This window comes from Triturus cristatus, chromosome 5_1 (genome assembly GCF_964204655.1).
Source record: "Triturus cristatus chromosome 5_1, aTriCri1.1, whole genome shotgun sequence".
Classification (NCBI taxonomy): Eukaryota; Metazoa; Chordata; class Amphibia; order Caudata; family Salamandridae; genus Triturus; species Triturus cristatus.
Window position 1 is genome coordinate 769,577,363 of NC_140587.1, and position 13,907 is coordinate 769,591,269.

Consider the following 13,907-nt stretch of genomic DNA (forward strand, 5'->3'; position numbering starts at 1 on the left):
GTCTTTTCGTGTTTATTTTGTTTGCAGCCTAATCAGATTAGTAATAATGTAACCCCTACACTGACACACTCTTATTCAGTTTGTTTTTATTAAACAGTGACTCATTAACCTCTTCGGTGCCCGTGACGAGCTGGACTCGTCATGGGCCGCGGTGGCGCTGTGCCCATGACGAGTCCAGCTCGTCACAAACCCCGCCCGCTAATGTAACGGCCGGCACAGGGCATAAATTAGTGACTATTACAAAGTGTTGCAGATTGTGAGTAAAAAAGAATGTCGTGTGTGTGTGAGAGTGACTTTGTAGTCACATGTTCGTAACTAGCAGACTGTTGTATACTAGTTGTTAATATTTGTCTTTGAAAACACATGTAACAATTGTTGTTGCTTAACTTGTTGTAAAGCATTTTTTCACCAGCCCCAGTGCCTCAGCGAGCAAAATTCGCCACTGCCAGTCAGGTGTTTTTTTTAAACCTGCACAACCAATTCATCAAACTAGAAGTTACAACAATTGGATTAATCCTAACTATTAGGAATTATGTTGTTTTTGTTCTTAAACATAGTGATTAATTAAGAAGCATCCCAAAGCACAAGGACTCATCATTTAAGCAGCAATAGCCCAAAATCTCCCTGCCCTGAGAGTTTTGATTCTCTCTACCTCTTTGTATTGTTTCCCCTCTCACTCACTCTCTGTCCATGTTTATGTAGTAGAGCAAAATATCGCGAAGAAAAATATCATCCCACAAAAAAGCCAGAATTTCTTCACTAGAAAACCATGAGCATAAGGTTATATAGGTAAGGATAGGTTTACTATTAACTCCATATCTACGTACCTTAAAGATATATATGTCATCAAGATACATATATGTAGATTTAGGAATAATAAACCTATACAATACTTTGAGAATGAAGGTGGGCTGAGCCCTCAACTCCATCTTCTCCCGATTGAACATTGTGTTTCAGTGTCCCATAGACCCTAAAGCTGACTGAAGCATCAGCGGGGGCGATGGCAATTAGAAAAGTTTTTTTTGTAAGAAACTAAGGGGGAGATTTACTAAGATTTTACACCGTGCTTGCGTTACAAAAGTGATGCAAATCAGCTTTTTTTCTGATTTACTTTTCAGCGCTAAACTTGTTCCCATGAAACTGGTTCCCATGCAACCACCCAAGGCTTTTGATGCTAAATCCAATTTACTAAATAAAGTAGACAGGGTTTAGCATCAGAAAACTGTGCCCTTTTGAAGTAAGCACAAGGAAGGAGAAATGCTTTCATGTCTCCTTCCTTTTCTGACTTTGTTTGTATGCTGAAAAGTACGGCACACATACAAAGAGAGAAAATAGTCAATCTATGCATAGTATTTTATACTGGAAGGGTACCCTTCCAGTACAAAACCAATGTTAGACTCACAGACACACCCCTGCACCATGATGCAAATGTGTCTCCATGGCACACAGCAGCTGATTTGAGTGCTTGCGCTAGGGAAAGCGAAGCGAATGCCATGTTTCAGTAAATTTGGCGCTCTCCTCCTCTCTCCTTTTCCACCAGCGCAGCATTTGCGGCTGCTGCACTGCGTGAAAAAGTGGTAGATCTGCCCTGAAGAACGCAAAGCATAGCAATATTCAGATACAACAATAAATGTTACTCATTTTTCTACACATGAATATAGAACAAAGCATGAAGCTGTTTTGTGTGAAACAAAAAACACACTGTAACCATATTACAGTCCAGAAAGATTATTTATAGGTCCCTGACCCTAATCGATTTAAAGGACAGATTTATCAACCTGTCATGGCAGCTTGCTGGGAAACCGTCCTGTTCCTCACGTAATTACTTCATCTACTTTGGACTGAAATGAACTGAAAGAAACCAAGGGTGGTGAAGGAATGACTCAAATTCCCATAAAAGGCACAGAGGATCTAACAAGGGGGAACCAGGGACCAGCTAATGTCTTTCGGTCAAGAGTAGACATGACAGGGCTGAATGGGCTGAGCTAACCATATCTGCTGTCCAGCTGTGTATTTGTGTTTATTGGATTTATTGCATTGCATTGTACTTTAGCATTTGTAGGGTGCTTTCACCACCTTTGTAGGACATTGAACCACTACCTTGCATAGATAACATACTTGACCGTGTGGAGTGTGTAGTTGGAAGGGTGTTGTCTTAGCTTTAAGCCTAAATGTGAAGTGTGTCCATGTCGTGCCTGAAGACCATCGAAATGCAATTATTTTTTCTCGAAGTTTTATACAGCGCAAACTTGACCCGAAATAAGGTATCAGAGCGCTTTACTTGAGCACCAGTTTCGTTACAGGAGGACACATTCATTTTTGTTAGGCACGGGGAGATTAAGGGACTTGCCCAAAATCACAGGATGTTGAGCGTCGTTGCCAAGACTCGAATCCTGTTCCCCAGATTTTAAGTCCACCGTCCTAACTGTTAGGCTACATCCTCTCCCCAGTTATTGTGTAATGGGACACAGCACTTAGTGTTACAATCATCAGTTCCAGTGATTTTCTGGAGATTATGTTTAGATACACCTCAGTTTCCACTAGATTTCAAAATACTACTAAAATTACCAACAAAAAACTACAGAATCAAACGGGTCTTTTTGCTCTTCAGAAAGTGCACTAGTTTATCAATGTATTGCTCACCTGCCAGCTCTCAGAGCACCGTCTACTGACGCCAGTTGTTTCTGCGAATGCGGGAGTGCCGGTTGGATTAACCACGTTTGTCACGCAGCCCCATAGCGGTGGGGTGGAGATGTTGAACCTGATTAAAAGGGTTTCAGGAAAAGAGGTAAAGTGTATCAGGAAAACATTGTCACATTACATGCATAGACAATCACTTGTGGGTCACTGAATGTTTCTCATTTAGTGCTCAAGAAATAGAAACTCTTGTCGAAAGGTCAGTGGTAAGACTGGTATGGTAATTTGGTCACAGCGTATTTTTACTGTTACTATAGATTTAACCAATGGCAGTATTACCACAGTTTATGGAGTTAATTCTGTCACTGACCACAGCCAGTAAATGACTAGTAGTAATGGATGGAGAAACCTCCAGAGTTAAGCAGCGGTACTTTGATTCACATTGGAGACCTAAATCCTGAGTAATGTGGAGCTGTAACGCGATTTCCACTGCTAGGCGATCTCACTTGATTGGCCAGGGTTACAATGGGTTTTTGATATAGTTTGTCAACCATCGTATGCCGCATTTGCAAGTAAACAAACACTGTGAAATCAAAAGGAGAAAACTAACTTTGGAAAAGTGATGGTATTCCAGAATGGTTGTCATCATGTAATTTCAGCCTACTGTACTCAGTACAATTGCCAGAATGTAAACAAACAGGATTGGATGAGCTCCTCTGACCTGAACTATGCCATTTTCAGGCTCATTTAGTCCCATTATGTAAGAAGTGGAACAAAGGCACCCACGTGTAAACAACATTTGCACTGGCTACTCACAGTCTTTAAATAGTTTTTGTGCAAGTTATTACCCTATTTTACATATTTTTCACTGACAGCGTGCAAAATGTGAGCAAGCGCAATTTGCGTTCTCCTTGTAATCTGTGGTGCAAAAACGGACTAATCTTCCACTAGAGAAGGTTTATTCCACTTGGAGGAAAACAAATAGAGAAAAATAATGAAAATGTATTTTAACACATTATTAATGTCTTCAGATTGTTGCACCTGGTGAAAATTTCACATTTAGCAAAGAAGCATTGGAGTACTCCTTCAAACTTCCAACATCATGCGCCTGAAGAACAAAGATTGGTGTGCAGGTAGGTGCAACGTACACTTGTAGTACTCGTGGCTTACACTTGAATTTGAGGAGTAAGACAGGAGTAATACTGGCCTAATCGTGACACACCCATTCAATTCAGGAGTAATACAACAGTGAATTGTAGCAAAATATTTGAGAATTGGGCTTGTGTATTTTCAGGACTACTACTGGGGTTCCTTCTGAATACCGTGAAAGATGGATATCTATTTTAAACATAGAAGTAAGCCTATGGGAGCAGATTGCTGATGTTTAGAATTTAGAGGCTTCTTTAGCCATTGGCTGGTGATACTACATTCTGCCATGTTACAAGAGGCACGTGCTCTGCTACCCTGATGGTATGCAGCCAGCCACGTATGGCAGTCTCAGCCAGGCAGGGGAGATCACTGTGCTTTCAGAAGAGCTGCCACCATGGCTGCTTTGCTGAAGGCACTGAAGCTTTTTTTGTGCAGGCTTCATGTTCAGTGCACCCACACAGCAAAGTGTTTTGCTTTTCAAAAACAAACTCCCAGAAAGCAATAATATGAATGGCCACACACGCTAGGAGTTTTTCACTAGCGCGTGGCATTTTTCACTAGTGCGTGGGGGGTTCATTAATCCTATTTGTTATTTGGGATCACCAGTCTTTCCCTAACGGTCCCAACCAGGAAAACATTGTGTGCAAACGTCTGCCGTCTATTGACCGACAGGCCCAATGCCCATCCTTCATAGGTTTCTGCTGGCAGAGCCAATTCAGCGGACAGGATACACTGCCACGGTTGTGCCAGAGATCCATGTTTGCCAAATTCTAGCTAAGCCCCTTGATCTTTGTAAATCAGGTCCTATAAGAAGAACCAGCTGCAGTTGTATAGCCCTTCCGAACAATGCAGCCTGAAAGATTATTCGGAAAGATTTCTCCTTTTATTAAGAGAAACAGCCTTAGTTCAGCTGAAAAACCTACAAAAAACCTCCACTGAATCTCCATAGCATCTGAGACAGAGTAGTCACCACCACCTGCTACAGCATCAAAAAACAACCATGCGCGTTTCACTATTATTTAATGCTACATTCCAAAGTGCAACCTAAAATAAGCAACTAAAAATGTATATTCACTGTGCTGCACACGATACATACCTGCTTATTAAAGTCCTGCCAGCATGAGACATAGCATCTGAGATCATGAACACCTGACACACATGGGCACTCAAATGATTTCATAACGTCAGACCTTCTTCTGTACCTATATCCTTAAAATTACTGACCTAAAAAGACATCATGTGTGTGCACCGCCCCATCTTTGGTAGTGCGGAAAATGCTAACCTTATCTCTGTGACCGGGAAATTATTTCACACATCCTTCAACTATTTTGCTGAGAAAAACACTGCTAGCGGATCAAACATAGACTGTACAAACTTAGAATATGAGGCATCATATTCAGGCCAATCCTCATGGACATGAGAGTTAGGACTGCCATGTTGCTAATGTTGGAAGTATAGCAAATACATTTTCAATAAGTGCTCCTAAAAATAATTATGTTGGTGTTAACTCACTTTTCCCTGATATCCGATGGAAGTCCGCCAATGTAGTATGTGCTAAACTGGAATGGATTACAGCTTTCGTCAATCACAATAGATTTATCTTCAATGATCGCAATTTTAGATTTAGGGGTAATCCGCACCTTAACCTGAAAAAGATTAAGACAAAGAAACTCAGGATTTGGAAATACCAGTAAGTGCATTACAGCATTTTCTAAAATCATAGGATGTACAGTACTCTCTTTACACCCCCACAAAACAAATAAAAAAGAAGGCCATGGTTAAAAAATTAAATACTGCATCTGCAACTTCAAGTTTTATGGTTGGTAAAAAGAAAAGGAGTGTTAAACGTTCAAGATATGATGGGCCACGTCCCCTGGCATCAAACGTTTGACCAGATGAGGCACAAAGCATCGTCCCTACAAGAAGTTGAAAGGAAACACTTATGAGAGCTGGAAGGAGATGAAATGCAAGAGTAGAATGTTTAATGGTGGCCAAATACCATGATCATCAACATTGACTCTTTTCCCAGCTAAAGCATTAGTGGACTAATTATTCAATTATAGGAATAACTGTAAAGCTATTACTTTCCTGGAGCTGATTTATAAACTACTGTGTATCAAATGACTCCCTTGCTCTTTTGTTGCTCGAAGTGACACACACTATGCTTCAATATGATACCCGACAGAGGGCCTCATTGGGATACAGCAGTCGGAAGTCAAACCGGCCGGTCATTACGGATGACTCCCGACGGGCTCAAGGAACCGTCAGCCAGATGGAAACCACAACATAATCCCTTATTGACGGCGTTTCCGCCGTTGGGATTATTATATCGGTTTTCGACACGCCTTATATGTCGGGCTTTCCGACATGAAAAGCCCGTCAAAGTGACTTTGGGGGCCCCTAGCAGGGCCCCGTAGCCTCCGCGGCCTCCGGTTGGGGGCCTTGTGGACACCTATGGTGACCCCCTGTAAATCCCTGTACCATGTACCATACGGTGGAAGGATTTACACAAACTCCCATTTCTATATGGGAGTTTGCAACCGCATCATGTGCGGTCGCATCATAATTCGGTGTTTGAAATCGCCGACCTACGGTCGGTCGGTTCCCACACCAAAACAGTGTCGGGCAGACTCAAGCCTGCCCGACATCGTAATTAGGGCCTGAGAGTAATACAATTGATTTCATGCTGTCATCCATCTAGGTTTAAGTTTCCTCTTCATTTATACCAAGCATTTGGAACAAGATGAATAAAGATTTCCAAGAGCTGGATAAAATAGTAACCTGACCTAAAAATGGAATTACCACCAGTTATCCAGTGACAGACACCCGTTCGCACTTCATGAGCATCTGCATGGCACTTAAGTCCCCTTCAAGATGTGTGATACACCATCACACTCTTATTCATCAGAGCAAGATTAAATGTGCTAGTACCATTCTGAGTCAATCCAGAGGAAAGCATGTGACTATCTTTCAAAGTTTCAGTGGTAGCCTTTCGGGTTGCCTTGAAGGAGAAACCATCCATTTCCCTTTCCTTCCCTCAATTTAACAATGCATGCCCTTCAAAAATAAAGGAACACTTTTCTAAGATCTTCAGCAAAATACTGTCCACGAAATCATTATTCTTACACGGTTGGAACACATTTTGCTTGAATCAATTAAAAGCACTGCACTTGGTCAGATGGACATTTATGTCCCAGATAGTTACAGGTTTGAATATAGACCCTCATTTTATCTTTGTTTTGTAGCCTATAAAACAAAACAATTGAAAGGGCACAGCATGTGGATATGATCTCAGAAGAATGAAAGGTTGAAGAGCAAGGTACCACAGGCCTGCTCCCTCAAATATCTTCCCATTAAAGAGCATGGGCTGCTTTTTAAAAAACAAATCCCGCTTGGGAACGCAGACACAGAGATGGTGGTCTACTGCTGGCGCTCGCAGGTCACAATCCCTGTGTTTGCAGCCAATCACAGTGGGGTACAAATAGCAACCTGTTTAATTAATATTGATTAAGCAGGTCATCTGCGACCGGACATTTTCCAATGCATCCTATTTGTACATAAGTTGCATCACAAAATTAAAAACTGCTAGCAAAAAGTCAGTGTACAATTTTCTGCAACCAATCTTTAAGTACATCCAGCCGCAGTTTATTTTGAGGGTTAACTAAGAAGTTTGATCTTTCTGCCTTTTTTTCCGACAGAAATAGTGGAGGGCGATCCTTGGAGTGCTAACTTTAAGACAAAGGAATGCTTTGAAACAAAATAGGAGAACACAGCTGACCCATATTCCAGTCATGAAATCAGACCTTTTTAGGGATGCCTTTGACTAGCCTCTGAGGACTCTGAATAGGATAACTTGTGCAATGCAGAGAAGCAGCAAAGCTCCACCCCTAACCCTCAAGCCCATCTCAAAGGACTATTTGCAAGCCGAGCATCCTCGCTAATGGAGCAACGCCTGATAAAAGTCAAGAGACTTGATCAGAAAAGGAAGGCCAGAGCCCTTAGCCATGCCTTGGATGAAGAACAATCACACAGGAGCAACAATTTGTGATACTGAGTTGCATTGACTCATGTAATTCAATATTCAAACTGGACTCCATTTCTCTGTCCCTGAAATATGGTTCCCAAACCCCTGCTATCCAATTTATACAGCACCAGACCCTCATAAGAAGAATGACTAACTAATGAACTCCAATACATACTATGCCAGACTAAATGGACAAACATTTATAACTATGTGAAACTTATACCATGAATGAATGAGCACATTGCACATGCTGATGGGGACCTACCAGTGCTATACAAAACACCTGTAATAAACAATCTTAATGACTTTTTGCTTTTGTCCTTTTGTTGAACGATTGCTGATGAAAAACATACCGTGTGCTCTTGCCCAACTTTAATGATTTCTCTCTGGCTTCTTGCTCTTTTCACTTCGTCTGAATTCAACTGGTACTGGAGCACGAGGAACCCATCTTCAATAGCGAGACTGAAGTAATTGCCCTGCAATAGCAACGCATGTCATCTCTCTGTAGCATACTGTATAAGGGACTGCCACAATCACAGTAATTTGTATGTCAGTGCCTGACACCATACACCCCAGTCCACCCACTTCCAAAAGAATAACTATGCTTGTGATTTCTGCAGCTGTTGTTTTTAAAACTACATGAGAAGTAAAGAAAACTTTGGATTAAAGGATATATATTATGTTTCCAAAGCACGAAACAGCGTAACTTCAATGGCTGTAATTTTGGCAACACAAAATAAATACCTGTTATTGCAAATCATTGAAAGTATGGCTGTTGTGCCACTGAATATGAATAATAAAATTAAGTCGTTTTTTAAAAATGACTAGCAAATACATTGCTAATATATTGAAAATCATTACATATAAATTTTACACACAAAACCAAGAAAATATCTATCTATCTATCTATCTATACATCTACATGTATATATATAGCTCTAGTGGCTATCTTGAAAATCTGATCAACTTCTACTATTCAGTGGCTCGAATATGCAGAGCAGCCCTGGCCCATGCAGGTAAGAGCGGTGGGGCCGGGTTGAGGGGGGGGATTCGACAGACGACCACGAAGGAAAATGAAATAATTTTCCCTCGTCGTCGTCTTTCGAAATCCCCCCACACCTAGCTCCTCTGCCCCACAGCTCTTACCTGTACGTACCGCGGCTGATGCAGAGGTGCATCATCTCAGTGTTACAACCACGACAGCTTGAGGCACAAAACACCAAGCCCATAGCCGAATGATGAATCATTCATACGAGCTCTTACGTCATTCTGGGCAAAAAAGAGCAAGCCATTGTCAGAAACTGGTTGAATTGTCTGCTCGTAATATGAAGTTCCACGTGATATTCTCGTATCGATGCGGGCGTAGCCGGTCCCCTCAAAGAAATGTTTGTCAGATGGTGTTTTCTCCCTGCAACAATACAGAAAACAAAGGCCAATTGTACTGATCATAAAACAAGCTTTCATTAGGTAAATATAATTGTCCTCTGTATTGCAGTCGCCACACCAACGGGTTCTACAGGGAATTTATATACTATCAATGCGTTCAGCCACCTCTGAGGCTGGCGATGAAGCATCTGCTAATCCCAGAAAAGCACAATGATGTAGTTTGACCAGGCTAAAGCCACAAAGTGAAATTAACAAGTAATTGTAATTGCATTTATTTAGCGCTTACTATCCCTGACGAGGCGTCAAAGCACTTTTTCGGCAAGTAGGGTGAGGGTCAAGAGTATAACATGTAAAAGTCAGTTCATAGGGGCGCAGTGCGTGTGAGGGCGAGCACCTTACTCTATAGAGCCTACAAGAGGGTTAAGGGAAATATACTCTGGGAAAAAGACACAAGCGGGAAGGAAGGAGAAAGATGGGAAAGCAGTCCTAAAGGGAGAAAGCAGGAACCTGTAAGAGTGAGATAAAAGGACAGACAGTGTCTGATAGTGGATTAAAGAGGCCTGAGGTGGATTCAGGACTACACAGCTTTGGTATTTAGCGTACTGACATTTTATGCCACTCATTCTTTTACAAATTAAGCAGTGAATTAGGAAGATGTCCAACATTATGGAAGAAGTTGAAGGTCTCAATATGATACTTAAAAATGTTTCTAGTGTGATCTGTACTTATGAAATTTGGATTTTTTATGCACTTCTGCACTGTATTACAGCTGGTCACATAATGGTATGTTTAAGTAGTTTATTCTTATCGTTTCGAGTGATATAATGTTTTAAACTTGATTAAATACTAAGGGGGAGATTTCCAAACCTTTTGCGCTGGTTCAATGTGAAAAAAGTAACGCTAACCAGCGCTATTTTTTTTTTGCTCTTTTCTTTCCAGCGCAAAGCTTGTTTTGCGCTGGAAAGCGCCCTCTAAGTAGCGCAAAGCACTGCTTTGTGTTACTTTGCGCCAAGGGTATGTTACATGGGTGGTACATGGGCGAGCGTTCCCATGCAACCACTCATGTTTTTTGATGCAAAACCATATTTACAAAGATTTGTAAACATGGTTTTGTGCCAAAGTTTAACGCCCCTTCAAAGGAGGCGCTAACAGGAGAAATGCTTTCATTTCTCCGTGCTTTTCCGACTTTGCATGCATGCTGCACTGTGCAGCACCTGTGCAAAGTGGGATAAGCTTTGCATCATGCCTAGCATAGTATTTTGTACTGGAAGGGTACCCTTCCTGTACAAAACCTATGCTACACTCATGCACACACCCTAGCGCTACGGTGCTAAGGTGTGTGCACTGTAGTGGAGTGGATATCCCAAATGATAAAGCAAGCCACCTTGGTGGGTGATGGGATTCCATTGTTTCCCTAAAAACTTTTCTCATTCTATTTAGTATTTTCTTGATGACTTAGAAATAAATAATTCTTTGAGAGACCATATTTTTCTTCTTTTTGTGTGACTAGTTTGGTAGGGGAACAGAATACTAGTTGGTCTATAAATATTTTCCCTAAGACCCTCTTTTTGAATATTGATTGGTATATTGCTCTCCAAATCCCTCCATGTCGCGCAACGTGGCGCAGCCTTGCGGGAGTCTGCGCTGCGTTGCGTGACTTTTTAGAAAATCTCCCTCTAAATATATCTAGTTTATTTGTCAGCGTTGTTTGTAGAAAATCAACAAAATGTTGTGTAAAGAAATAAATGGTGGAAACTTCTTTCATATGGCCATTAAGTCAGGTAGTTCTTTGACAAGGTGTAAGAAGTCTACAAGGTCAGTAGACCTAAGTTCTTTTTCTCCTGGGAATTAAGGTTCTGCTCTGAGTTTCACAAAAGAGAGATATCCGTTGTAACATTTCAAACTAGAATTGCTCAAATGTTGTGCTTTATAAATGTACTCTGTGGAAGGTCATGGCAGCTTTGACTTATGGCTGTGGTGTGAAGGTGCTGTAGGAGGTTGCAAGCAAACACTTGTCAATGATACGGCTCACCAATCAGTGTCATAGCTAGAGGGGGGGCGGTGGAGGTGAGAACAAGATGTCCGTTGGCTGCAAAGCCCCCCCACCCCCCCCCCAGAACAAGTCATCCTCCGGCCTATTCTCCTCCCGCTCTTACCTTCACCGGGCCGGAAAGTTAGGGGCCGCCCCGGTTTGCAGTAGGTCTAGCTATGCCACTGCAACCAATGAAGACTAATAATCCAGAAATGGAAGTGGGCATCTCAGCTATTAATCCGTTAGGGCAGAGATGTGTGCATTTTCAGTAGTTTAATTCATAATATTGATTTTACGATTTTTATATGGAGATAAATGGTGGGGCTGGAGACAGAATTATTTGAATGCCGCCATTCCTTCCTTACCCCTTTCTGCTTCTCCTGCACTCACACAACTGCCCAGTTTCTTTTTTAGCTGTGTTTGTTCTCTACTCGTAACGCCTGATTTAGATTTTGGTGGACAAGTTACTCCGTCACAAACATGATGGATATCCCTTTCGGCATATCACAAGTACATTATATCCAGTGGCACTTGTAATACAGCAGACGGCAGAGAGTGACGGAGTAATGTTTGTTACTCTGTTACAAACGTGACGGATATCCCGTGCGCTGTATTACAAGTGCATTATATCCAATGGCACTTGTAATACAGCAAATGGCAGACAGTAATGGAGTAATGTTTGTTGCTCTGTTACAAACGTGACGGATATCCCGTGCGCTGTATTACAAGTGCATTATATCCAGTGGCACTTGTAATACAGTGGACGGCAGGGAGTAACCAGTCCACCAAAATCTAAATTAGACCCTTAAGTCTTTTTTCCTCACATGCAATACACAGTGGCAGGGAAAATGTGATTTTGCATTTTTTCCTGTTAACCCCTTGCATGCCCTTGACGGAACCACTCCGTCATGAGCCACGGGCGCCGTGTGCTCATGACGGAGTGGTTCCGTCATGCTGCGGCCGTTGGCGGCCGCTCCTCCCACGCGGCGCTAATTCCCCGCCTGTGCGGGCGATTAGCGCAGTGGGTGGAGTCATGACGGAACCACGCCGTCATGAGCACAGCTCGCCCGTGAATCATGACGGCGTGGTTCCGTCATGAGCATAGCGGCGCCGTCAACCCCCCAAACTCCCCCAGCGCTGCGGCGGAATTCGCGCCGCAGCGAAGGGGTTAATGTCCGATGGTGTCTTAATTTTGTAATGGAAGAAAATCGAATGGTGGTCTAAGGTCAAAGTTTTAATATTTTTGAGTGTGATGACCTGACGTGAACCCTCGTGTTCTCCATTTGGACAAGACCCAGCAGTTTGAACTCGTTTCAGTCCCAGCCCCTCCTAGAATCTCCTCCTTACGTCTTAAGGGTAAAATGTCTGCTGCAGTTGAATATCAGGAAGAAAGTCCAAAGTGGCAAAAACTGGCTAACATAACTACTGCCAGCGGCAGGAACCCCTGCACACACAAGTTACAATTCACACTCTTTTGGTGAACACTATGAATGCGGCCATACATGGAACGCATTTTGAGGGTTTAGCATGTCCTGCATCTCAACATTCCTGTTAAAAAAAAAATTGCAGTGCATACTTTCTGACTCTGTCTAAGCTCACGCAAAGTAATGACCACTGATGCAAGCAGCAGCCTGGCCAATACTCAGCCAGATTATTATTGAAACATGTCAAGTTTTGGATCTTGGAATAATCAGATAGTAAATGGCAGACTCTTTTGTTCGTCAGTAATATGAGTGCTGGTTAGTGCTTCTCCCTGATGGGTGTGGGACTGGAAGTGGAGGTGGCCAAAGAACATAGGAAACCTCATACTTGTGTCAGGGGGCACAAGGAAGCTATAACCCAGCAGCAGCAGTGGCAGGACAAGTGTAGGGTAAATAGTAACATACCATTTATTTTCGAAATGGAGGCCCAATTGTGCAGGGGGCAACAGCTGACATACTTATGTTTCCTTTAAAAACAGCGGTGATTTCCTGATACAAAGGCCTTACTGGTGGCCACTGTGAAGCCAGTAGAGCACCCCAAGGTGGGGACACAGGCGCTGGAAGTTGGGGTGCTCTGGGGGTGGTGCAGCCCTTCCAAAATAGTCATGCTAGACTTCCGAAGGTGAATGATCAATAAAGATGACTACAAAATGGGTTTTTATCTTGTCACATTTGCTGTGCGTTCATAGAGAGAGGTCAAATGTCAGATTCTGTCTTCTGCCAAATGCTGTTTATTCTTCTAACACGGAAATTGCTGTGTTTTTTCTCTGATTGCAAAGTGAGAGGATTTTGTAAAATTAACTAGATGACAGTTGCTGGTGTGAAAGGAAAGGCTGAAGGATGTCGTTTTTTCAAACACTACACATTTTAAATACCTCTACACAATATTTCAATCCCACATTCCACGAGAATACTGTTTGGTGCTAAGACCCACTTGCACGTCTACTAGTAACATACATGGCAATATTTATTGGCATCACATTAGTCAAATAAGGAAGTGAAGGTGTTGTAGCCATGTTTAGCCTGGGGGGGAAGCCTAGGAGACACAGGGCTCTGGATTAGGTAGGGAGTTCCTGAATGCGGCCCCAAACTAGTTCTGATAAAGAGGCTAAAAAAGTGTGCTCCTTTCATGAATGCAGAACCTGGCACACGAAATGAAGCATATTATGCGTGAAAGCTAAACCTCTTCGCACAACTA

The 13,907-nt window shown here is 42.3% G+C and overlaps 1 protein-coding gene across 1 annotated transcript in view; it reads right to left on the reverse strand.

Moving 5' to 3' along the window:
- Window positions 1-13,907, reverse strand: part of LAMA3 (laminin subunit alpha 3) — an 881,606-nt gene that overhangs the window by 34,874 nt on the left and 832,825 nt on the right. Inside the window, exons 66-69 of the mRNA XM_085605753.1 lie at window positions 9,074-9,218; window positions 8,164-8,286; window positions 5,299-5,432; window positions 2,644-2,761 (exon numbers count right to left, since the gene is read on the reverse strand). Of these exons, the coding sequence (XP_085461879.1) occupies window positions 2,644-2,761; window positions 5,299-5,432; window positions 8,164-8,286; window positions 9,074-9,218 (520 nt within the window). The remainder of the gene's footprint in view (window positions 1-2,643; window positions 2,762-5,298; window positions 5,433-8,163; window positions 8,287-9,073; window positions 9,219-13,907) is intronic.